General features: G+C 41.6%; 1 protein-coding gene across 3 annotated transcripts in view; it reads right to left on the bottom strand.

Moving 5' to 3' along the window:
- Positions 1–27,280, bottom strand: part of MYL3 (myosin light chain 3) — a 96,808-nt gene that overhangs the window by 18,639 nt on the left and 50,889 nt on the right. Inside the window, exons 1-2 of one of the 3 annotated variants that reach the window (XM_032182332.1) lie at positions 25,050–25,089; positions 18,538–18,677 (exon numbers count right to left, since the gene is read on the bottom strand). The exons of 1 other annotated variant lie outside the window; for it this stretch is intronic. In XM_032182332.1, the coding sequence (XP_032038223.1) occupies positions 18,538–18,677; positions 25,050–25,062 (153 nt within the window). In that variant the 5' untranslated portion in view covers positions 25,063–25,089. Of the gene's footprint in view, positions 1–18,537; positions 18,681–25,049; positions 25,090–27,280 lie in introns of those variants that run through there. One more of the 3 variants, XM_032182333.1, reaches the window with a different exon arrangement.

The raw sequence follows: 27,280 nt of genomic DNA, 5'->3' as shown, positions 1-27,280 counted from the left end.
CAGGCTGTAAAAATGGGGTCAGATTTAGATAATCAGTGGACAAAGGACCCCCAGTGCGTTGCAGCCACAGACAGTGGCCCCATATTCCTGCTCAGAGGCAGTTCTGCTTCTGCTGGTCTATTGCAGCAGGCATGCTATCTGGTGAAAGCCCCCACCAATAGCTCTGATGCCCAGACCCACCCATCTCCCCAGGCATGTACCCAGCTTCACAGCAGCTCAGACAACAGCATATCCCTCTTCACCCAAAGCTGGAGGCTGCAAAAGACTAAGTGTGACTTCGCTTTCCCAGATAGGCTTAATATTTTCCAGTTCATTGAAGGAAAACTAGGATGACCGCCCTTGGGGGCTTGATTGTTTGTTTGTTTGCTTGCTTTTAAAATGCTGACACTACAGAAGAGTTAAGTTTCCTCTGTTTTTTTTTTTTTTTTTTTTCTGTTGGCCACTGTGGTTTTAGGGCAAAGACATTCTAAATGAATGCCAAGCACCCACACCATCAGAGGCAGAGCTGCTGACTGCTGGCCTCTTTCCTCTTGTCCCCTGCCCTGATCTGGAGACTGTGTTTCATGTTCCATGCAGACACCGGGCAGCTGAATTAAATCCTTTTCATACCAACTGTTATGCCAGCTTCCCTGATGTTTTACCAATCTTGGCTTCATTACCTGGTCACCAGTGGCATCAGTTATGGCCTTAATGCTCCTGTCCCCTTTGCCTAAACAATGACATTAAGCTGTTTTTGTCCCAGAGAGACCAAGAAGGATAAGTGCACCCCTTGGCGCCACGAACGTCATTCACAGCTTCTTATCTCGGGGACTTTTTTTATAAACCCACAGTATCTCAATCAAACACATAACTCTGTGCATGACAAGCCAGTAATAGCAAAGTTTGAAAGAAGTCCTATTAATAAAACCATTGCTAACCAACATCCGAGAGGTTATCTGGGGAGAGGTATTTAGACAATGCAAGAAAAGAGCCCCTCCAGAAAAATAAAGCAATGTTCTTCTTGTTTCATGGCACTCTGAGGAATCCCAATACAAACAGAAAGGTTTGTACTTAGCTGTGGCACAGCTACTTTTGGATAAGGAAAAGTGTTCTTTTTTTTTTTTTTTTTTTTTTGATTTATTTATTTTTATTATTATTATTGTGCTTTTGGGAGGCCGATTTAGGAAGCAGAAATGCAGCAGATGGAAAGAGGCCCAGAAGACCATCAAGATCAGTATCATTGTGTTGAGATTGCATTTGTATTTCATAAGCATGTGGGTTTTTTTCCACTAAGACCTTTTAAACCTATTAATACACATCATCTCCATTGTACTCTCTCCCGTCACTTATGCATAGAGCAATTACAACGTACATAAACTCCTCCACTGTCCATGGACAAACCTTGACACATGGTCAAGTCTCATTCCCTTGCTTTTTTTTTCTAGCCACTCCTGATTTCTCATCATCTCTGGCTTCTGAAACTCTTTTGGTACGTCTACATTTAGTTCACGGGCTTCCCAAGGACTTTTTTGTTTGTTTCTTTTCTGCTTATGTTCTGGTGGGTAAGAATGCATCACACAGCATAGACACTTGATCAGGACATGAGCTGTGACCCTGGGCAGTACCAGATCCACTTGGCCTCCATGGGGGAGGGTTAACATTGAAAGTTTTGCAGGATAGAAGCCCAAACATAAAATTCTACCCACACTCTCTGCAGTTCTGTGGTTGGTCCCCAATGCTTTCAGAAGAGAAATAGCTTCAGATTGACCTGAAATTACAATTGTTGTTTTTTTTTCTTTGTTTGTTTGTTTTTGTTTTGTTTTTGAATGTCAGAAAATATATTTTTTGGAGTTCAAGAGCTGAACAGTTGACCTTTTATAATATCTAGCTACACTGATAATGAAAATGAAGTTAGGATAGAAATTAACCTTTATCTGTAGCTGCATAGGTAAAGATTTTCAATCAAAAAAAGTATATTATTTACTTCAAGATCAGGAAAAATGAGTGAAAGTCTTAATCAAGGTCATGCAGAGGATGATGCCACATAAGGAAGTGCAAAACCACATTTGTCTCCAGCACACACTTTTATCTGACAGAATATGGTTACCTCGAATCTTTCTTTTATCTGGGTTTCCTAAGAGCTGAAAAAATAGAGCGTTATACCACAACTTTTGCTACTATATCTTCAGCAGACTTTATGGCTTCAAGGCCCCTATTTCAGCCTGAAATAAATCTGGATGAGGTCTGCCATGGCTTTTTATTACCTCTGGAAGTGTATATAGAGGCCTTGTGTGAGGAGCAGTGTCTGGTTTGGGATTAGGAAACATTGGTTTGGGTCTCGGAGTCACTCCATGAGATGTTCAGAGCTGTTACAGAGTTGGAGAAGGGAAGATGAGGTAAGTGCATGACACTAAAAGTGATGCGAGGCTGAAGGATTACGGAGAGACAAGAGATCAGCAGTGCAGCCATGCTGAGAGGTCAATTTGGGGAACCCACGTGGCTCCTCCATGAGGAAGGAATTACAACACAACCCTGAACTTCTATAGCTCACTCTAAATCTACTCTGCCAGAGTGTGGTGCTCTGAATCCCTGCTGAGTGAGGAACCACAGCCTGAGATGTCTGCAGAGCACGGGTTCAGCTTCCCATGCAGTGACTCAGAGCAGCCTTCCCTTTGGTGCTGATACCCTGTGTCCTCTGCCTGAGCCAGAGCTCTGGGTGACAGTCCCCTCTCAGGACATCATATCCTCCTCATTTCTTTGTTTCCTGTAAATACCTTTTTGGGTTTAATGAACAGGGCACTTTCCAGCCACCGTTCTCTTCCAAATCTGGCAGCAGCCTATAAACTGATAGTTCCTTTTTTTTTTCTTTTTTTTTTTTTTGGATGGGGAATGCGTTGCCACAGTTTTCCAGAGCACAAGGGGAAATTCCAGAGCCTCAACAAGAGAATGACACAGATGCTCTGGAGAACAGAGACAGCTTCTGGCAACCGGCAACACCAGAAATATAAAACATTTTGTAGACTGACTGTTCTCCCTGTAGCTCCACGGTTTTGGATTCTCCAGCCATTTACTGACAGCTGGCCTCCCGCCTTCTCTGCAGCCCCCCCTTCACCAGCCTCACCAGCAGATGTTTGTTCAGATGTTCTCAACTGTATAAGAAATTATAAAAGCTAAAAAATACCCTCTGTTAAATCCTGGAGGGGAGCTTGGGGTGTAAGAGAGGTCAGACTTTGCCTGCACTGTCTGCTTGCAGTAGACAGTAGCTCTTGGGTTGGGTCTCTAATGGGGAAAAGTCCCAAGGATGCAGCTTGTGGACATCATTACAACAATTCCTGGGGGCTTCAGACCCTCAAACCTCCTTGGCAATGAGGAAATAGGCCCATCTCCCAACCCAACAGGCATGGAGACAGGTAGATTCCTCCATTCCACACTTAATTCTGGGTCAGCACTGCATTTGTACCCCTTACAGTAAAAGCACCTTAAGATGGAAGGTCTCAGAGAGGGCAAGTAAAAGCAGTCAACAGACAATTTATTTGGTGGATACAATAGGTTGCAAAAATGTCCAGGAAGAGTCAAAAACTTCTGTATTTAGTTTGGTAAACAGCTTAAGTAAGAAAAAAAAAAAAAAAAAAAAAAAAAAAAAAAAAAAAAAAAAGAGAGAGAGAAAAAAAAAAAAGGAAGCATTATTATTATTATTACTCTTATTAATTTAAGATAAAAGCCTTTTTCCTTGGCTTTCATTCCCAAATCAAATGTTTTTCTCTTGTAAATATTGGCAGGTTTTTCTTTTCCTTTTCTTTTTTTAATTCAAGCATTTTTACATTGAAGTGGCATATTTCATGTAAAACTGAATCCCAGTCCCCCTCACTAGATTACTCCAGGCCCTACCAAAACAATTCTTTTCAGGCTGAACAAACTCATTTCGAGTTGCCAAATGAGAATTTTTGTGGGTTTTTCTTGTGTCACTGAAATCTCCTCCTGAAAATCCAAGCTGTTTTCTTCTAATATTTTAATTCCCCCACCAAGCCTGCAAACAAGCACCCTTTACTGAACCAGTTTTCCTCTCAGATGACACGGTTGTGTAAGCCCTCGGCATTGCTGATTGACACACCAGTCATGCTTGTAGTGGATGAGGCCACGGGAGGCGTTCTGCTGGCCTAAATGAAAGGATCTTGATGGGTTTAGGGCAAGAAGTAGCAGAAAGGCGCCTTCAAGGCAAAGTCTCCTGGAAGCCCAGGAGTCGGGCTTGGAGGTGGAAGCTGAAACCCTTCCTCTTCAGACATAAATAGCCTTGGCAAAGTACCTCCACCAGCAGCACCGGCCACCACAACCATCTACCATGTTTTTCATCCTCCAAGGTCTTGTCTGGCAGGCTTTGGCAGCCCAGTGGCACATGCAGAAAAGCCTTGGTGTCTTGGGTAGCAAATATTGAGGTTTCCCTTGACATAGCCTGACACCACCATACCACGCTCGTACTAATGCTCCAGCTCATACAGCAATACGTTGCAAACAATGCTCAGCCCCAGAGCTCATTGCTTGAGCTCTCCAGGTGTCATTTTTTCCCCTGTTATTGGCACTGCAGCCGTCACCACCCCAAGCCATCCCAGGGATGGGATGCCACCAGCCTCCAGCTCCCAGCAAATGCAGTCCATCCCCATATACTTGCAGCTCCTGCAAAGTCAAACGGCAGCTGGACCCTTTTAAAACATCACACTCCTTGCCCTGAAACTGTCCTGAAAAAAATAGGATTAAGCCACCTCTGCCAGACACTCATTGCGATAACACACTGGCAGCGGGGAGAGTTCAGCTTTTGTTTCTCGAAGCTGGCAGGCGCAGCATGCATACTGCTCCCAAAATAATCACACTGTAACTCAGCCCCAGTTTCAAATGGGCCCAAAGTTCCCCGTAGCAAATCCATGAGTGCAAACTAATCTGTCAGTGGGATCCACTTGGTTTCATGCTGGGGGTGGAGGGAGTTGTTTTTCTCTCGCTCTTTTTTTTTTTTTCTTTAAATTATTTTCTGAAACAGGACATTATTCATTGTGAGATGAAAAAAATATAAATCATAGCGTGCTCTGATCTCGCGGTGCAACCGCAGCCGTACTGGATGTTCCTGCCCGACCCCAGCATCGCCAGGGAGCTCCAGTCTGAAAAGCTGAGCCCCAGCTGGGGGCTGGTCAAGAGGATGGAAATTTTGAAGCCTGACCTTCCATCGAAATTTGAAATTCTGATTGAAAAAAGGAAGAGGGAGAAACCCTTCCCTTCTCCCTCTCATCACCACGAGTTGTTTTCTTTTCAATTCACTGCAGTCTGCTGGGGTCCTTTGCTTGATTTAGAGGTTTATTAACTTACACAGAAAGAAGCCAAGTCTGAAATTTCCTACAACCACAATTGGAGCTGATGTTTCAAAAGTTTTGTTTTGTTTTTTTTTTTTTTTAGTCCACTTGCAGCAGTGTCAAGGTCCAAGATCTGATTGCATTAACAAGTGCTCTGACCCATGGCTGTTTTCTTGGGGCTTTGCAGCAGAGTTTCACTCAAGACCCATGAGACCTGTGAAGGTTCCCCAGCCTCAGACCCAGATGCCCTTTGGGACCCATTGCAGCCACCTCTTGCCTGGTGGAGGAGGCAATGACGTTGGATGCAGTCAAGCCTGTGCTCAAGAGGCAGTGTTTATAAGGTGCTGTCACCAAGCAGCATGGCACACAATGACATTTAATTTACAGACAGATGGGGGGGCCATTTGGGGTAGTTTCTTTGTGCAATCATTAAATCATAGAGAAACAGCACTTCTACCCCTTGCCAGGCTATGACTGTTACCTACCAGTCAGCACCAGCCACAAACAGTGAAAAGTTATTTTCCTTACCAACATTTTTTTTTTTTTTTCTCAAACATTCAGTGGTTATTGTCAGGCTGCTCTTAACCATAGCTGGGTTCTTGGTGAGCCTGTTTTTATCTCCTTGCTCCCCGGTGCTGTTTTGTTAAGGCTGGGTGGCTCATAACCCAGTTTGTTTTTCTAAGGCTGTTCACAGGAACAGGCTTCTCGCAGGAGATATTTCACCCACGTCTGCCCAGTGGCTGGGATGTTCTGCTGCTTCCCAGAAAACACAATTGATGGATTGTTTCTGTTTCTATTCTGGGCTTTGGATGCATTAATTTGCTGGAGCAAACAGCTTTCACAGGATGGATCAGACCCAGGGGTATGGCTCTCCTACACCTGTTGGAGGGCAAGAGAGGGGGCACTGGTCTCCAAACTGGCCATGCAGGCACCTTGCAGGTATGGTTTGCGCTTACACATGGAATGGGCATTTGGATAAAGAATATGAATTGCACAGGGGCATAAATGGATGTAAACATCTGCTCTTCTACATATATGTTTGCATATATGTACATATCAATTTATACATACTTATGAATACACACAGGCATATATATGCACACCCTCATTTCTGTCATGTATATATGCTTATGCATACATGCATATAGCATGTATGTATATACATACATACCACATGCAAGTAAAGTATGCACAACTCACATTCACAACCAGACGCATACATTAACTCCTGAGCCACCAGAGAAAAACAGAAGTGAGGGATGATCATTTATAAGGGACCACCATAAATCCAGAGGCGAGGATCTCCCTTGGCAAGTGTTTTTTCCAGCTATGCTTAAAAAGTAAATAAATAAATAAAAATGCCCAATCTCTCAGTAGAAGCCAACATAGATTTTTCAAAAAGTAAAACCCAGGTATTGATCTGGGATAAATCAGCACAGGACATGGGTGGCTGGAGGGGTCTATGCTGATTGACCTCCACTGGGAATCAGTCCATAATGGGAACAGCATTCACAAGCAAAAGCCACCAAAACCCTTCCATATCCTTATCATTAGTGACAATAATGCACCATTCCCTGGCTAGGGCAGGGGTTCTGGGAAGCAGCTATCTCATCAAAGGGAGTTGGGCTGCGTGCTGACCACATACCCTGAGCCCAGCACGATGCTTTCAGTTTAAATTTAGTTGAGTCCCTCTTCTCCCCGGCTGTTTTTTTTTTTTTTTAGGATTCAGATTACAGATAGGACAGGGGAGGGAACAATGCCATGTAAGATGAATGCGTACAATGTAATGTGAAATTAAGTTCAAGAAGGAAATTTGCTTAAGAGTAAAAAAAAAATGCTGGCGATTATATTGGCATTGCCCCTCTACTAATATTACATCTATTTCCTTTCCCATATTTCTTTCCACTTCTTTCTACTGCCAGCTTATGATAATTTTATACATATATATATAAAATGAAATATTGTTAGGAAATATGCTTTGACATTGCTTTGTTATTGCTGTTTTTAATAATACCTGAGCTTTAACCAATCCTTTTGCTATTTGGAAACCTTACAGCAAAGTCTAAGCAAACAAACTAGTCCAGGAGCTGTGGGAGGAAAGAGGATGAAGGTGGAGGAGCTTGCTATTAGTCTGACATCAGAAAGCTCCATAGTTTGAATCCATTCCGAGCCACTACAGCTTTTAGAGGGGGCTGGGGTGCTTTGGGACCCAAAGTGCCAGTGCCTGTGCAGCGAGGTGGGCGCTGCCTTCGGCTGAAGCCATGTGCATGGAGAAGCAGAATTTCCTATGCTTCTGGGCTTTGTGTAGAGCTAATTGGTCTCCCCACTTTGGGCTAGTCCAGATCAGGCACCGAGTGCATGCCTCTGATGCAAAATCAGTGTAGATACACTGCCTTGTCCTGCTGCCATGGGGAAGAGCTCTGTATCAGCTTTTAGGTATTTGCATCACCTGCACTCTTCTAACACCTCCAAGCCCTTCACAGAAATCCGTCTCAGAGCTGTAATTATCACTATCTCCATTAGCTGCTGGAGCATAGAAGTGAAGGGATAGGTCTCTATCCAAGGTGACTGCTCCCAGGGGCACCGCTGGGGCATACACAATGATTTTTAAGGGCTCTTCAATCAGGGAGCTGCATTTCAGCCACCCACACTAGGAGTGTTTGGCTAAGGCTCTTTGTAGGCATCTTTAGAGACTCGTTGCCCTTGGCCAGCATGGTAGGGACTTCATGACACTTTGGGAACAGTGCAGTCACCAGCCTGCCCCTGGGAAGGGACGGGTGCAGGACCAGGAGGGAAGGCATCCACTCATCACTTAGTCATGTCCTCAGCCCATCTCATGACTTGTGAGGCTTCACTTCCTGCAGGGAATGATATTTTTTTGGTCACTAATGGTGTTTTCCATCCTATCAGCACTGACACCAGGGCAAAGTCCACCTGGGCACTGCTGCCTGAATGCTAACATCCTCGCAAAAGTTAAGAGAAAACCAAAGTTTTTGTTAAGAGCTACTCTCCTCCCTGCCTCCACCCCAGCTACTCTTAACATTTTTCTCCCTTCTCCAAGTTAAGATTTAGCTGGTTTACGAGAGAAATAAATAATCTGTCTCTACAGTCCAGCTTTCCAGCAACTTGGGAAAAGTTAGCACTTTGGCCAGGGCCTTCTCCATGCTCTGAGCTGTGCATTTAATTTAAATTTAATAGTTATTGCACGTTACACAAATGGTGATTAAAACCATATTGATTGAGGTTTAGCAGTTATGTGAGAAATGCAGATCTTATTACAGAGCTGCTCCGTATCCAGAGTGTGCTTTTAATAAATCCCTGCTATCCAGGGGCAGATTGGAGAGAGGAAAAGGACCAGAGAGAAAAAGGCAAAGCTGGGAGGCACCGTTGGGAGGGATGATGGCCAGGCTGCTGGGTAGGGTGGTTCTCCCCCTTTTCCCACCGTGGGCAAACACCCAGAGCACAAGACCTGCACAGCTATAGACTGTGCAAACAATCTCACAGAGCCCTTATCCACGCCACGTGCTGGAGAAACAGACAAACACCCTGGCTGAGATCTCAGAAGATAAATTTCTGTGGCAGGATGCATTGCCACGAGGGCTTTCTAGGTCAGGACCTGCTACAGAAACACTTGAAAACCCCAGAAGCTGTCCAAACAGGGCTTATTTATTATTCTCCCAACCCATCCTTTCGAGAAGCTGCAAAGTACATTTGGTGGCAAATTAGAAATAAACAGCTCTCGTGTTCTAGTTGGTCTGAGATAATGACTGAAAAGACAAAACGACCCAGAAAAATAGTAACTGCATTTAAACCACCCTGCTGAGGGCAGTGCAAAGCCTTTCAAACCTGCTCTTGGCTTGGCGCAGTTCTGAGGGGCATTTGCATGCCTAAAGGCTGGGGAATGCTGCAGGGAGACCAGGGGCGCACAGACATGGGGAGAGCACAGACAGAGAGAAATGGAACATGCAGGGTACACGGGGAAATGTGAAGGGAGGTGAGAAAAAAACACCTCTAGCCACGTTTGCAGAAAAGCTTACTTTTAGTTTTTGGTGGTTAACACCCTCTACAAAAATCATCTTCTTTTCACGAGATAAAAAAAAGCCATGTTCAAAAAATTCTACTGTGCTCCTGGCACTCAGCGATCCAGATACAAACTCAGAAAGCTGCACGTTTTACTGCTAAGGCCCAGAGATTCACTAATGCTGCAACTCTGAGTTACTTCAAATTTTAAAAAGAGTATATGAAACTTGACAGGTTTTCATCTGAATATCCCTTAGATAAGGCCAAGCTGTTTACAGGTTTGGATTTGTACATCTCTCTGCCACAGACTTCAGACATTGCAGAAAAATTATTGTTTGGCAGCTGCACAACAAAGACTTGGAAGAGGAAACTGCCCAGAATCATTATTTTTATTTTATTTTTTTTAAATCATACTACTATGTATTTTAGGGTGCCACTGAGCAATTTCCAATTTTTCAGGGAAAAATTCTTTTTCATTAAGAATGAAAACAGCTTTTGGTTTTGTGTTTTACTTGATGACAGTTTTAGTTGGAAATGAGGGAGAAAAAAATATTCCAGATTGGTCAAAATGTTCCCTTTTGCCCAAATTGTAGTAATTTCAACCATTAAAAATTTCTGGGTATTTTTTTATATATATACAAAGGAAAGAACCCTCTAAAATTAGTAGCTGCTTCAGATCAAAAGAATCTAAACAGAGGATTAACTAAAAAAGCTGAAACTGGTAATTTTCTTGATCCTTTTCATATTCTTTTGAAAACCCTTTGCAAAAATCTGTGTGTTTGCAAAACACTCCAGTGTCACCAAACTGCACTTGCCAAATCTCCCCGAAAAACATTTTTACGAGAAACGTCGCCCAGCTCTGCGAACAAGAGAGATACACAGAGATAGCCAGACTTTCACTGGCCCAGAAAATCCATCTGGAAAGCAACTTCAATTTCCAGAGCTGTTTGGTTTTGGCCTTAAGAATGAGTGGAATACACCACAAAGAAACCCTTTTGCTGCATACGAGTGCATGCTTCCTCAATGTCTATTTCTTCACCCTTCTAGTTCAAGACAGCATTTTGCTAGCAGCTGGTGAGGAACGTCTCCTGTTTACAGGCTGAAAAACCAGAAGGGACAAAATATGATCATCATCCTCCATTTCTCTCCAGGGGAACCAAGGCACAAGCAGGTATTTGATGAGTGAGCCATGGTCTGCCTTGGTCTGCAAGAAAGACAGAGGATGAACCAAGGCTCTATCCTCCAGATCACCTTCCCTCTCCACTTGCTGATCTCACAGTCTCTTTTTCCACCTGATCTGATTCCCTTTCCCCTTTTTTCCCATCACAGCCCTTCAAAACCTGCCATTGCACAGTTCTGCACCCTGTCCTCTGGGGATGCCCCCAGCCACAGGGACTTGAGTCATCCCCCATCCTGCCATCCAATGCAACATTTCACCAGATCAAGGCCACAAATTGTTTCCTAATGTTGAAATACCCCGTTTGCCTTTCAGGCAATGCTGCACTTCTGCAAAGCAAGCTGCCAAATTCATGTCAACCTGGGCCAGCTGCTCCAAAGGGAGGGACAGAAGGGAGAAAGGTGCTCTCTGTGATATTAAAAGCTGCCCCACAATGGCAAGTCTGGCTGGGAATGTCCCATGCTTCCAGAGTGACAGACTGTGATAAATAAAGGAGAGAATAAAAGAGCAGAGCTGTCTTTAGAAGTGTGCTATGGCAGCATGGCATTTTAACTATGCTTATCACTGGGGTCCATCCAGGAGAGCTTAAAGAAATTGCTACTGGAGCATTATAAGCATGAACAGCACCTGGTTTTGTGTACACGGCAGGGTGTCTCAGCCACTGACTCTTGAGAAAAGGCTTGAAGTAGCTGCATCCAACAGACCCTCACAGTTAAGGAGGTTCTGGAGAGGGAACAAAGGCTGCTGACAGTCCTGACAGCAACCTCTGGCTGAGCTTCAGCTCCTCGTGCATCACCAATGGCACACCTCTGAACCTCCTGCTATGCAGCAGGAACAAGGCAGGATGAGAGAAAGTGTCATTTATAGAGGGAAAGTCCCATGCCATGGACCTCAGCTGTCCCAGAGGAGAGGAAACCCCTCCAGGAGGATGATCCCCTTCCAGTTCCCACCTGCAGGAACTGCTGTCCAATGTGAGCTGAAGTCCCCAGCTCAGATCTTTCCTAGGAAGAACCACTGGTACTGAAATTGGATTCCCCACAGCTTCATAGGGATGATAGATTGGGAGGATGTGGGATTTTCTTTCAGACATGGTAAAGAGAGTTCAGGATCCTGAGGATCTCATTCTTTCCTGGGCAGCCCAGAGACAGTATTTTGGAGTTGGTCCATCATTTCTTTTGGAGCAGAGACTCGGGTAGAACAGCGAACATTCAGCAGCCAAAGTCTATACAATGGAAAAGTTCCCAAACCTGCAGAAAACCAAATCTGTTGAGCTATAGGGTGTTATAGATGCCACACAGTTTTACCGGTTTGTGACTGGCACAGCCCAGGTCTGGAAGTGGGCTAGTGATGAGCCCAAAAGTTTGCAGCTCTCTTGAGGCAGGGCACAAAGATGAGATGGCAGAACTCCTCAGCTGCCACCCAAACACAACTCAAGTGTCCCTACCCTTCAATGGGCCCTCTTTACCAGCACCTTATTTGATCTACCTAAAATGCTAATTTTAGGGTGAAATTAATAAACTTCTGTAAATGTCTCTTTCTCTTTAATGGGAGCCTGAAGAAACTAGCTCCGTCTTGTATATTTAACTTGTAAATGCCTGAAATACGGCAGATGAATGCACTTTTTTAAACTTTCTTTCTTATTGGACTCAAAATGCTTTCCCCTAACCAAAATCTTTGGGCTCAGTAGAGCACATCCAGATCAAAATCAGAATACAGAATGTCAAATCAGATCATTAAATAATCTTAAGCTCTATAAATTAGCTAACTATATAACTAAAGTAGATAGCTATATAACTAGATACACTCAGTGATATTAAATGCTAAAAGATCATGTCAGAACCTTTGGCCTTCCTCACTCACCCTCATATTTCCATTTGGTATAAGCTGAGCAGGACAGAACACCCTGCCCAGCTGGGGTTTGAGTAGAGTTGAGTAGAATTTATTCTTTTCTCATTCTTGTGCCCATCACAAAGATATCTGGGCACTCTGGTTCCTTAATGTTCTTGTGCAAGAGGGAAATAAGGGTACCTGTTAGTTAGTCATGGAAAATTTTTAACGACTCAATCACATTTTCCAGTGACTCTCTGCACTTACATGAATTGTTTATTAAGCTCCTGTGTTTAAGATAGTAACTCAAACTTATGCAGCCAAAGCTTTCAGGCTGGAGCTCTTTTTTCGTCACTACAACCAGCTGAGAGATATCTCATCTATGCTAAAAGTCCAGATTTCCTCACTAGAAGTCAGACTTGACTTCAATTTTCAAATAAAGACTCATTCTATCCTAAGAAAAATATCTGTTATTTACAATAAGTGGCATGTGAAATATTATTCTAGAGTTAGGGGAGTTTGTGTTATTGTTATGCTGAAAAGGAGTTTGTCTCTCTGTGTCTGAAGATATCTGCCAGATCAATGCAATTTTAGAGCACATGCCTAGGAGGCATTTGCAGCACACTAAATTAAAAATAAATCACAATAAACTTGCAAAAGTTCTCACACCTTGCCAGAGCACTGGTCCACAGCAAGAACGGTGAGTCAGAGGAAAATCCCATAAAAAATCGAAAGTAAAAACTTCCCACTGACTCCCAGGAGTTTGTAATGGGGTCTTTTGTCTTTGCTGAACTTTCATTCATTTTGGCCTGGGGCCTCCTCAAAGCTCACTGCTCAAATTTCTCTGTGCTTGAAAGGCTCAGAAGAAACCACTGGGAGAGAAAGAGGCCCAGCATGGGCTAAGTTTAGCCTGGCAGGTGTCTGCCCGCTTCAGAAACCTTCAAATATGCAAGCACAGGAGGGAAATTGCTCTCTAAAAGTAGTTCTACTGAGATGCACTGCAGGCCAATAATAACAGTGGTGATGACAATGGGAATATGTAACACCTGTGAGGAATGAAACCGAGGGGAAAAATAGGTTGGAGAGCGAGAAAGATGAGAGGGTGTTGGGAGGTAGAGCCCATGTGGAGGCCACGTACAGCTGACTCGATGCCTGATCTTGGAGGCTCAGGCATGCACATGGACAGAGTTCCTACTTCTTTCTCCAGAAAAACGTGACCAAATTCCCAATGCGATCTTCAGACATCCTGAAAGGTTTCAAAGTGACCAAGACTGCATCTTCCCTGTGTCTTACTATAACATAACATTATTTCACCTTACAGTCTGGACATGGTACAGGTACGCTATGTGGGATATCTAGGCAGATTTTCTTCTGAATCAGACGTGTCCTTATTAGTTGGATGCCTTCATTATGTCTCAAAGCATCATTTCCTCAAAGACTATGAGAAATGGGCCCCACAGTGATTGCTGTGCTACACGGGTGGCTCAGGGACAGCAGAGGGAAGAGGTTCATCAATATGCTAAAATTTTAATCATGCCTGTCTTACCTTGGGCCCAATATATATTTTTTTTTATTTATTTTTTTTCTAGCAAGAAAAGGCCCCCCCTTTCCAGTGCAAGCCCTGTTGTATCATGCTTTCCAAGGATCTGTGTTACAAAGCACCCTGCACTCCTGCCACCCGTCAGCCATGAGTTTACCTGTTGCTGAGCCTCATACAGAAGTTGGGGACTCTTATTTACACACAAAAAAAATCCTTCTTCCTCCAGAGCTACACTCAAAACCACTCTTAAATTATATAAATTCAGAAAATCAGGGCATGTGCTTCACAACTGCTGATTGCACACACAAATGCCCCAGAAACATGCCTACAAAACCTGTGTGTCATAGGCGTGCCTCCCTACAAACACAAAGGTGTCACATGCAGCACTGCCTTCATTGTAGTCACATTCAGATATTCAGTAATTCAGATATTACTCCCATAAACTGAATTTCTTTAATACAGCCACATTTTAAAGAGAGTCATTTGTTTTCTTTCTCTTGCACATCAATGCAACATATTTACCCCACAAACAAAATCCTTTTTAGACACAAAGTAACTCTTGCTTTTTAATTCCCCCCATCTCTAAGCCCTTCTCACACATATGTTCAATGCTAACTCATAAATTTCTCCTATGTTCATACTTACTCTGGAATATAGTCCTTGCAGTCACTTTAGCCCCAAACAGATTCTTCAGCCATGTACACAAACTGTTCTGACAATCCCACCTAGAGGGCATTTGTTGTTGAAATGCCATTTGCCTGCTTATTTCCCTTCTGGTTGCTCCCATCCCAGATGCCCTTACATTTTTTCTTGCAGAAAAAGACACTTTTATTTTTGACTGTCCCTGCAGATGTTCGGAAGCCTGCAGAGTTTCTCGAAGGGACCAGGTTTCACAAGGCTCCAAGACCAATGCTCCACAAAAATAAGCTCTGACTGTTTTTTCCCCAGGCACCCATATTACTGCATGCTGCTACAATAAGCATATCAAGTAATGGCACAGGACAACGTGGCTATTAAGGTTAACTCTATATAGAAAGCTGTGCTCCTTCCAGATTCTCACACAGGCCAGCTGTCTCTGTGTGACCTTTTTGTACCCAGAACTTTGGGAACATTTCACCTCAGCTAACTTTGGTTGCTGAAATGTTGGCACCCAGCTACCTGTTTCATCCCCTTCTTTAATGGATCACCATCTCCTGAAGCTAATCCAATCCATACCTATATAGGTGCTGAGCATGAAGGCAAACAACAAGCCTTTAGAGAGTTTTTCTCTGCTGGTTATAGATGACATTTAGGGTCAATGACCTACTTTGCAATGGTCTTTCCCATTTTTTGTGTTCATTGCGTTAAAAGATTTTTCCAGTTTTGTGTTAGCCTAATTGTTTTCAGGAGAGAAGAATTTAGTTCTGGCAACATGTGCCCCCCTAGACAGCTTTCAGTTGGGAATGAAGGATACCTATATGGAAACGACAATCCTCTTGCTACATAATCTCCCAAGGAAAATCTGTTCTCCAAAGTGAAGCTCAGAGGCTGTTCTAGTTAAACACTTTCTTAAAAAAAGCATTCCCACAAATTCAGCCAAACTCTTACAGAAAAACAAACAAATGGAAAACCAAACAAACAAATAAACAAACAAATAAATCCACTTTTCTGTGAGTTTCGAGCAACATTTAATCACATCCCATCTATTAAAAAAATTGTAAGTATTTAATCAAGTCCTATGGAGATGTTAAGTTAAAATCTTTACAATAAAACTTTAGAATAATTCTACTTACTTAAAGGTACCCCACATCTAGGTTAATTCAGATCCCCATACAGACCCTAATCTTGACCAAGAAACACCAAAAGAAAAGATGAGAGAATCTTATATGATTCTGGAGTGCAAAATCAGGCCGATGGACCATTGTCATGACAGCATATTGCAAAAGTGAGGTAAAATTAAATGAGAATTATTTAACACTTCCATGGAAATATTATAGTTTTGAGACTTTTTAGTCTCTAAAATCAATTAAAAAAAAAAAAAAAAAGTTTAAAACTCCAAAAATAAAATTGCAAAATAGTGTCTGAGAACGAATATTGATAATTGAGACCTTTGCATCAAAACACAGATTTTGATCACTTTTGACATAAGTTTGTTTCTCTTTATGTTTTTTAGTGATAGATTGACTTGAACTGGTTTCACTCTGGAATGCAGAAATGGGATATTTGGAGAACTTCAAATCTCATTAATTCTTTTTTTTTTTTTTCAAATATTGTACAATGATCTAGGGAGGTATTCTGATCTACACCAGATGGCCTGAGCTCCACCAGAGCTAGGTTTATGGAACAGGAAGCAGTGTATTTGCCAGACCCAGCCCCAGTGAGCAAAAAGCTTCAATTTTAACAAAAGCATTTTTGATGAAAAAAAAAAAAATAATAATTGAAAATTCCCATGAAAATTTCTTTAGAGAATATCATCTCCCCTTGCTATGAGTTTTGGGAAAAAAAATACCCCAACCCCAGACCATGAATCTGCTAATGTGTTCCCTGGTCTGAGTATGTATATTCTAGGTAATAGCATACTCTCCACAAAGATGAAGAGATATTATCAAGGGAGCACTGGATTTACTTATTTTTTAGAAAATCTATACATATTTTTTAGTGCTTTAGAAACCATTAAGAGAGTCCATAGTTTCAAATTGTACTGGAGGGAAAAATAATAATTTGGATGGATAATTGTAGAATGAGTAGTATTTTAAAAAAAAAAAAAAACACAGACGTGGATTGATTTCAAATCCTATTTGGATGAAAATGTATTTGATGATTTTTAAATTGCTGTGAATACAAAGATGAATATCTATTTTTTGTGTGTGATCTTTTTTATTCCTTTTTTTTTTTTTTAATTTATTACAGCTCAACTCTTTACTGGACTTAGCTGCCCTTCATACCACAGCGTCATAGTATCCTATGTGAATATTGCCATAAAGTCATGGTATTCCAGCTGAAGGTGTCAATGTCCTTTAAGAGAAGTTATTGCAGTTGCCCCCTCCTCCTTTTACAGTGCAGGAATGTTAAGCACAGGGACAGTAACAAAGATCTGCATACCACCATGTACAATTTGTCCAAGGTCATAGTGAAAGTCCTGCTCACAGCCCACAGATGCTGATGCCAAGACTCCAAAAACTTGCCCAAAACTGAATTCCTGGTAGTGAGACTTCTTCTTTCTGGTTTTTACTTAAATATTTATAAATATTTAAACTGAAAGGTTTGCAAGGTCCTTATGATTTACATGCAGACATCACCAGGCATGAGAAAGAAACCTGTGAGATGCTGCAGAGCTCCCCTTAATTTCTCCAACTTTAAGGATTTCTTTTGCTTTGCAAAGAAATCTTACCGTGCTTCACAGCGTCTATCTGCCACATGGTATTTACTGTGCAAATAGTATGGGAAAGCCATTCCTAAAGATATGCACAGGGGTTTCTGAAATTCTCTGTGAATGTGTGTGGTGCACAAGAAGCAATGGGGAACTAGTTATTTTTAGATCTTTATTTGCTTATTTCATTGTTATAAATCAAGATGTCATTTTTCGATGGTCCATTTCATGGTTATTTTCACAAGAATATGCTACATTTTTTCCTTGTCATTCTTTGAGGGAAACCTCTTTTTTTACACACACAAAAAAAGTGTCTCTGACTTACCTGTTGAAGAGACAATTATTATGGTTAAAAACAGCTGAAAGGGAAACAGCTCTCCAGCCTCATTTCAATGGAATTACCTAATTCACAACTTCAAAACCTGGGAAGTTTCCTACATTTTGGCAGTTCCCTGTCAAAGGGGTAAGTCACTGAAAAGGCAAAGTGATGTTAGACAGGCAGCCCAGAGACTGATTTCCACGGACTAAAGTAGTGGCCTAAATACTGTCAAAAACCTGTTTCAGAAATGCCCTTGCAAACATAATCTTGCCACTACATGTTAGCAAGAGTTCTGGAAGCCCTGCTGAGATCAGCAGTGGCTCTTTCCAGTACAGACTGCACTAAAAGAGGGGGAGAAGGAGAAGGTTCATGTCCTTTGGGGGAATCCTTGGGACAGGCCCTGCAAACAACAGATCATTTGGGAAATCTGTTATTTTACTCGAGTTTCTCTGACTTCCAAAACACATACACACACACACAAACACTGAGGAAGCCTCAGGTTGGTGATGTCTACCAAAGCGAAGGACTGCAGGAAGGCAGCAATGAATCCAGAGAATGTTCTGAGCCCGCTCCAAGTGGCCTTGGCCAGTGGCTAACCAATGGCCAGCCCTGAGTACAGTCAAATTTTCTTGGCACCTACCCATAATATTCCCTGCAGATGAACGTTAGGTTCCCCATTAAGGCCATCAAAACTTGCAAGCAATTAAATTTTCTACTTTGTGTATTAGAAGGGACAAACAGGTCTGGACATCCTCACAACAAACAAAATTCAGCTTTTGGGCTCTCCGTTTAGCAGAGCCCTCAGTGAATTTGCTCCAACTCCTTCTCTACCTGTGGCAATCACCTTTACTGTTCACCTTCTGCCCAAAACCAAGCACTACTTTGGGTGAATGTCATCTCATAGCACTGAATGCACCATCAGCATCACCACCAACCCAAGCCCCACCAGCCCTGGCTGCTTCCTCCCCTACCAGGTTAAAAGATACATACTTTGATAGAAGCTGGGTTAAATTCAACTTCTTTTTTGGGTTCTGGTTCTGCTGGTTTAGGTGCTGGTTTGGGCTCTTCCTTCTTAGGTTCAGCCTTCTTAGGTTCAGGCTTCTTTGGGGGCATGCTGGCTTGCTGGTGGGCTGCTTTAGGAAGGGAGAGAAGGAGACAGACAGGAAAGGGGTGGCTGCTGCAGGATAAATCACCAGTGCACACAGGTCTTTATCTCTGTCCAGTCTCCTGCAGTCACACATTGTATCGCTCTCAGACCTGTCACATGCCAGAGCTTACAATAGGGCCCCTGCTATAAAAGGACAAGACATTTACCCAGCTATTTTAGAGCCATCCGATAGGGCATTGTAATGAATTAGCACTTAAATGGAAAGAGTTGGGGGATTTTAGGGCTGAGGCTGGCACTGGCTCAAGTATTTTTGGTGTGCGTTTGCACACGTGTATGTGTGCAAGGGGCAGGTTGGGTTGCGGTCCCGTTCCCAGTGATGGGTTTTGGCCTCCCCACGGCTGTGCTGACGCCTTCTCAGCTCACCTGCTGCAGACTATCACTCTTTTTAAGGCTGGATGGCACCCCTGGCTTTTGTTGTGCTGTGGTCCATCAAAAGGCAAGCCCTGGCTTATATTTAGATATGAGGATGGAACAATATGGGATATTGACCATCATCATAACAGCTGCAGGGAAGAGTTCATGTCCCAGATCACACAATGGTCTTTTCCAGGCAAGGTGCAAAGAATCAGTATTGCTTATAGCAAAATGCATGTAACAAGCAGGGATATGCACACACACATGCACACACAGTCTGGGAAAAATAACACTGGGTGTCTGTAAGTATAGCCTCATGGCTGAGATTTTCCAAACTATTTTAGGGACTTGAATGCCAAATTCCCATTAAAATAACTAAGATAAGGGTATCCATTCAAAGCTTTCCTAACCCCAGCCTTACTTAAATAACCCTTTCAGAGCCAGCTGGAGTTAACAGTTTTCAGATCAGTGTTTGTTTATGTCATTTTTCTAAATCAGAATATCGCTCTCAGAGAATTCATTTCACATCACTTCTATATTGTGCAGATTTTTTTTCTCCCTCCTCAAACAAGACAACTGCCTTCCAAAATGCAAATCATTTGAAATGGGGCTCTCTGCTGGTCTTTCAAGTAAATATGAGTTGAATCATAAATGTCTCTCCTTTACCAAATTGCTATGTTATCCTGGTAATCTATCACTCAGTCCCCTTTGAGACCTGCCTGTCCCAACACCACAGTCAGCTTGACCCCCCCAATGCCTGCCCTCCTTCACACCTTGGTTCTCTGGATGGCTCTGCTGGAGAAGCACATTGGCTTTATCCTGCCCAGCAGCTCACAAATCATGGCACTTCCATTACTGGCAGCACACAAGCAGCTTTTTAGCGTGTGACATGAGTACTACACAGAACGTTGCCACCCCATGAAGTTGTTGTCTCCACCACAGCTTCACCAAGAACATTTGGAGAACACCAGGGAGTCTGAGGAAGGGTTGCTCTTTGGGTCTGAATACCACGGAGTACACTTCCAGGCACATTGACTATTGACACGAGCCCTCAGGAGCAAGCTGGAGAAGTGTTTTGGTGGTTTGGTGTTTCAGGGACAGCCTGGAGAATGGTATTTTCCCCTGCAGCCTGTCACATTCCAGGGAACTTGATTCTGGTCCCCTCTGTAGAGCTGGTCATAGACAAAGGATGTCTCCACGAGAAGCTGTGCAGAGCCCTGGCTGTGTCCTCTGCTGGACTGTAGTCCTGCCAGCTCTCTTCACCACAGCCAAGTCCCCACCCTGATAGACCCCAACAGTCCTGATCCACATGTTTGCATGGTCACCTGGGGAAGGATTTTCTGACATCAACTTATCAACCTATTGATCTCCTAAAACTCAGTGCAGCCAGGGGAGTGGTTCAGCTTCCCTATGCTAAAAACCTACATTTGGTCCCTGGGTTTGTTTGGAGATGCAACAGAGATGCACCAGCTGATCCCACCCAGCCTTCAACTGCCATTGCAGGTGACATTTGTCTCCCATGGGGTTTTCACCAAACTGTACACCTGCCAGTCCCATACACATCTCAGATGACAGAGTAGATACCAGAAAAGGCTGAAGAAACCCCTATGTAAGCTGTAAGCAAATTAATCCCATCCCTTGTGACTTACTGAACTACAGGACACCCACACACTCTTTGAGAGGCCACTGTAGAGTGATGCATCTCAAATGATGCCAGCTACTTGCATTTAAGTGGTGACCAGGGATAGAACAAGAGGCAATGAGCACAAACTGAAGCACAGCTAAACATGAGGGGGCACTGGGGCACTTCTTTCCTGGGAGGGTGACAGAGCATGGGGACAGGTTGCCCGGACAGGCTGTGGGGTCTCCTTCTCAGGAGCCATCTGGACACATTAATGCCCTCTAGGGGACCTGGTTTGAGCAGGGAGGTTGGACTAGATGATCTGCAGATGTTCCAACCTCAACCACTCTGTGATTCTGTAAAAGGTTTTTGTTGCATTTATTTCTACAGTGAATTCAATCATGGCTGGAGGAAAGTAAGAGTTTTCTATCCAAGGAAACACCAGGGAGTAACTTCACCATGTTTCCAATACAGATTTCTTGATTGTCCTTGCAGAAGACAGCACAACCGTAGGAAATTCTGCACTCTTCTAATTCAAAGCAGCAGAACAGCAATGCAAGTTAGCTTGTGCCCTTGGAGCACACAACTACCAGAAACACCAGAAGAGCATCTGAGCAGGCACCAGCTTAAGCTCACAAGTGTGTTTTACACATGTGAAAAAACTACCAGGTCTTAATCCTGAACCAAAAAAAAAAAAAAAAAAAAAAAAAAAAAAAAAAAAAAGGCACTGGAAAATATCAGACAATTAAGATGTCAGCAGCAGTTCAACAGCAGCACGGGATCTTGTCACCTCCACCTCTGCAAGATAAGAAGAAGCTGAAGAAGCTATATTAACAAGGAAGGTCATATTCCACTTTCTTTTCTGAATTCCACACATCAGCCATGGCTTGTTAGGTTGGATTTTATTTGTTTGTTTGACATTTGTTGGTGTTTGCTTGTTTGTTTGTTTTGTGGGTTTTTTTCCCCTTCAGCTGTTCTCAGTGAAAAACATATTAGGGACATTGGTAAGGAAGACCCAGAAAGGTGGCTGAAAAAACACCACAGTCTGATTCACAGACAAAGCTTGTAAAATTCAGTAGTCTTACAGTCATACAAAGATTACCTGAATATGTTTTGCATATATTCAATATAAAGTATATTCACGATATAGATGGCTCAACACTGCTCAGGAAAAAAAATAAAAAAATAATAAAAAAAAAAGCATCTTGCACTTCTGTCAAAATCAAAACTATTGGAGCATCATTTGCCACCTATTGTAAATTGTCAGTTCTTTTTTTGAGGGGACATTTTTGGTAATGCAAAGAATTCCCAATTAATTATTCGGATTTTCATTCATTACCCTGTCTGTGTGTTCTTCTTCTAGACCCATGGTACTTGCCATCCTAGCTTTTGGTTTGTTTATTCATATAAGCCTATCAATTACCCAGATACTCTCACCAATTACACTATTTCTCACACCTCAAGGTATCTTTTTGCTTTGTTTCTTCATCACAGTGTAGTGTAGATGGAAGGCGATAGCTTAATCTTTGTGATTTCTGCATATATGAATGCATTTAAATATACAATGACAAGGCAAAGTAGGGAGGTGTTGTGAGTTTTAAGTACCTGTAGGCCTGGCAAACCACTGCTGGAAGGGTGTTTTGGATCAATTCCATAAATTAAAGACACTCCAATGCCCTGCAAATCCTTCTGTAAACAGCCAGATCAATGCAACTAATCCTGTCCTAAATAGCCGATTTATCTCTTCCATGAGGGATCCCAAGAGTCCCAGCAGCTGGAATAAAAAAACACAAAAAAAAAAAAAAAAAAAAAAAAAAAAAGACCAAATATTCCTCTTCCTATTAATAGGTTTTGAAGGGAAGAGGGGTGGAATGTGCTTTTCAATTTTTCAGTCATGATCACAACAGATGTTAGTGGCAAATCTCAGTGCCAAAAAGCTGTTTTAAAGTTGCCATGGAGTCCTACATAAGAGGCTGGGCTAGCTGTGAATTTTCTGAGATTGTCTTGATCGTCAAGATATGATAAGTTTCTCCTGAGAAATGGACTGGGATCTTCTTCAAAGAGAGCAGAGCTCATCAAGAAATTTCCCACAGAATAAATAAATAAATAAATAAAAAGACTTATGAACAAAAAGAAAAAAAGAAATATATATACATGAAAATGAAATATTCTGTTCAAAATACAAATCATTTAAATTTGGGAATGTCGCCACATCACCTTATGATTCACTTGTCCTTGATATGTCTGTCCCTCAGGTCTTAATGCATTTACTGCAATTTGCCACACTCCCCCTCAAATCAAGCAGAGGAGATTGTACAGACAGTGTGAACCGCCTCTTCCTGAGAAAAATTAGGACCTGAGAAAAGTTAACAGTTTTCATAAAATATTCTTGTGGAATGTTTGAACTGAACTATTTAGGGCCAAAGAGTATTAACTTTCAGATATTTATCTTCTCAACAAAATTAAATCTTCCTTCCCCCCTCCCGGTTGTTATTTTCCCCCCTTAAAAATAAAAATAAAATAAATCTTTGGGTTTAATCTTCAATTCTGTCTTGAAAAATAACCATTAGTGGAAGCCCTCCAGACATCTTTAAGTAAGAGGTTGAGAGCACGTCAATGATGTTCTCACTCAAACCAAAAGCTGTTGTGCAACTTTTCCCAATATGGAATGTTGTCCCTAGAGTTGTAAGACAGCCACGGCTTGAATGGCATCCCCAGAGAACAGAGGAAAAGTGTTTTTAGAATATTTGAGATGAGAAAACAATTTATTTTTCTGCTTCTTCAGTCCCCTGCTCAGCAGATACATTGTCAATTCTTGGACAAAGAAAGAAAACTGAACCACATCTGCTCATATGCTACTCAATCTCTGTACTTTAGTTTATATAAGTTATAAATAAGAAGTCAGATATTTTCAAATAGCAATGACATTTTAAAGATAGCTAGGAATAATAATTAAAAGAAAAAAAAAATGAACAGGGAATTTTAAAGAAATGTCCTTTTCTCTCCCTATTTTTGGTCAATTGTACAGCTGTTCAATTTTTCCACCTGTGCCTTAAGACCTGGGAGGTTAAAGCAAGATAAGATGCTGGAACGAAGAGCAGAATGGGTTCTGTTTGTGTGGAGAGAGAAGGATCTGATGGGCTAACTGAGAGAGTGTTTACTTGATGGGAAGCTGATGAGAGTAAAGGTGATGGAGTATGGAAATTAAGGTAAAAGTGATTTAATTTTTTATTTTTTTTCCTGTGATTTCTGCTGTTGCTCTCATAATTCTAGGATGAATCATCTGACCTATATTTCTGCTGGTCCCTATAGGAACATCAGCTTGAGAGACAAGCAAAGGCCTGCCTTTGGACCAACTCTTCAGCTGCTATAAATCAGTGAGTTCCACTGACTTCAAGGGAGCTATGCTGATTTATACCAGCTGTGGATATGGACCAGAATAGTAGATTGTCTGGCAGCAACCATCATTTACTTTTTGACTATTGGGATCAGGAGAACACATGTTTGCTGTTCATCATTAAAAAGACAAACAAAAAAAAAAAAAAAAAAAAAAAAAAAAAAAAAAAAAAAAAAATAAAGAGAAAGATAGAACAAAAAAGAAAAACTATAAAAAAACTGCATCTATGTAACACTGAAGATACCAACACTGGTAACACAAAGCTCAATGAGAATGTGCTCTTGCTCCTGAAGAGTTATGGGATTTTATGGTAAATCGGTGTATATTGTATCCTATTTGAGTACCACAAGACATGGAGGAGAAAGAAAAAGCTTTGTACATTACACCTTCAGCAAACTGAAAGTCTTGCTGAAAAACCTGTAAAATGCTGCAAAAATCAACAGAATCCTTCAGGTCTTTGTTGAAAGGAAAAAAAGTGTTAATTGTTATTTAAAAGGACTATTAAACAGTCATTTTGCTGGCTTCATGATAGCCCACTTCTTTAAGCTATAGTTATCTTCAGAAGATCATTTAGTTCTTATTAGAAACATTGTGGGACAGTGATGTCATTTAACTTTAGCATCAGTGAAATTCCTACCTTTTAAATGAGCGATGAGCTATGCCTTTTCTTCATCAAAATGAAGAAGTACTCCCAGACAATGATTCTTTCCAAATTTTGGTCTATAAAACACGTAATATGAATGTCCTTCTGGAATTGTCTCTCTATATATATATTGGCAAAGGAAGTTTCATGAGTTCAGAATGGAGCCTTAGTTTTCAGATGTTTAAAGTGAAGAAATTCCACATTTCCATACTCTTACAGCCCATTTCTTGCCCAGGAGGATATTGCAATTTTCAATTTTATTTTGGGAAAGGTATAAAAATAATGCATTCCTTAATTTCTAAAGGGAAAAAATACCTACCCCCAGCCTCCATCCATCATAGGTTTTTCTGCACTTGTTTCTGGGGCTAAAAAAAAAAAACAAAACCATAAATATTCTGAGAACTGTTCTTGTTTGAATAATTATGAGCTACAAGCAAGTCAACTGATGTTCTTCTCAAGGACAAAGTAAAACATCAGAGACTGACAGGTTGAGAACAGGTTTCTACCCATACTACTATCACTGTTTACTTAGGATACAATTGACCTTGCCCTAAAATCCTAGAGTGGATGCTGAAAGCAGAAAAGGTAGATGCAAATCAATTTATCCACAAGTCTCTTCCACCACAACTATTTCAACTTTTTTTTTTTTCAACTTTACAAAATCCATTATAAGGAAAATCAGATACATGCAGCTGATTTCAGTGGGGCTGTGGCATTTTACTCTCATCCTTTCTGATCTTTTGCTCTCTCTTTTTTGGTACTGGATGAGATCAGCAGCTCATATGGCACTGCGACTATTTTTACTGCCTTTGACTGTCCCCACTTGTACTGTAGTGTGGCTGCTGTAAATTTCAAAGCTGAGTGTTTCAAGTTGTTACTAAACCACTACTAGAGACAGCTGCAGTACAAAGGGTGGACAAAGGTGGATTTCTTCCTTTCTCCCTGGCTGTGCTGTTTTTTGTGACATTAGCTGGAAAACGGTCTCAGGAACCATTAAGTAGATGCTACTCTCTTCTAGCAACCTGGAATGATTTCACAGTGATCCAGCTCTGTACTAGGAAAATGACCCCAAAGATTCAAGTGTTACATGGGGGGGGGAAAAAAAAGGAAAAAAAAAAAAAAAAAAGAAAGAAAAAAAAAAAGTGAATTCACAATAACGTCTGAGAAGAGGTCATCCACAGAGTCTGGCCACTGTTATCGACCTCGTGTGATTAAGACTGTGGTTTTCAAGTTTGTAAAAAATCTGGTCGGGGCTGAAATTGAGTGTTTCCTTGTTTGAAGGAAGACACAAAATGGCAGCAGGTTGTTACGAAAGCCAAGTTTGCTTTTGCTTCCACACAGGATCTACAAGTGACCTTTTCCTCCCTCCCCCAAATACACACACTCATTAGTATTATCTTCCATTAGGTTCCTCTTTAGGAACTAATAGAAAGACTACAATGGAAAAAGGGCAAACTACCACACACTCTCGGAAATTTGTCTTAATCACTTTTCAAAGGCTCTTTGAATCTTCCCTCTCTCCAATTGCTAGACAAGAAACCTGAAAGACTAATCAGGATATACAGATATAAGGAATGAGCTCCAGCCAAACAAAATTATAATTCAGGCTGTGAAGTTGTAGTAATTGCTTCAGTATTGCTGTATGTTCAAAACCTCTAGGATTAGGAAGGCTCCCAGACTGAGTTTGAAACTCCAATAACCCTGTTCCAGTGCTCTCAGAGTGACTGCAGAAGTGATATGCATGATTTTCTGGGGCTCTTTCTATCCCACTCATTACCAATACCCCATCCCAGAGTCCATTGGGGAAGTTTCCTGGAATTACACAATGTTTCCTGGACATACACATCAAGCATAGCTTTGGGAAGCTCTGAGCTTTTCTTATCTCTTGGTGTGATGGGAGATGGAAATGTCACATCACAAGAAACAGACTTCAGCAAGCCGTGCCTCTGTTGGAACCTTCTGTGCAACACCAAAGACAAACATTTCTGGCTTATCTCATTTATAGTTCCCATTGGCCAAATCCTGTTTAGAGAGGGGCACTATCAACTGCAAATGCACCATAAAGACATGTGATCAGTCTTGTCACTCATTTCTTTTTTTTCATTACCAGAATAACTTAAATTATGGACCATAACAAAAAAGGAAACTTTTGCAGCATTGATTAAAATAATTTATAATTTTTCATTACAAATTCAGTCATGGGATCTGTAACCTATTGTTTTAGTCTCAGATCTTGAAATCCTAGCATAAACCAGTCCCAGAAAGTTACTTACAGACATGGAGAACAGAAGTGTATAGAAATATTAAATAAAACATAGAAATAAAAATATCAAAAATTCAGATAAAGAGGGTTTGTTTGTTTGTTTGTTTGTTTGTTTGGTGTGTGCTTGTGTGTGTGCATGTAAGGATGGATGATGTGACCAGAGCAAAACAAAAACAGAGAATCTGTGATAGAAGTAGGAAAGATAATTCTTGAGGAGTTTCCATGATTTAATATAAATCCTGGGAGCAGAATACAGTTGCTGCAGAAGGCACAGCATCTATGTGATG

This window comes from Aythya fuligula, chromosome 2 (assembly GCF_009819795.1).
Source record: "Aythya fuligula isolate bAytFul2 chromosome 2, bAytFul2.pri, whole genome shotgun sequence".
Lineage (NCBI taxonomy): Eukaryota > Metazoa > Chordata > Aves > Anseriformes > Anatidae > Aythya > Aythya fuligula.
Note: the sequence above shows the minus strand (reverse complement) of the source record. Positions and strands in the feature narration are given on the sequence as shown.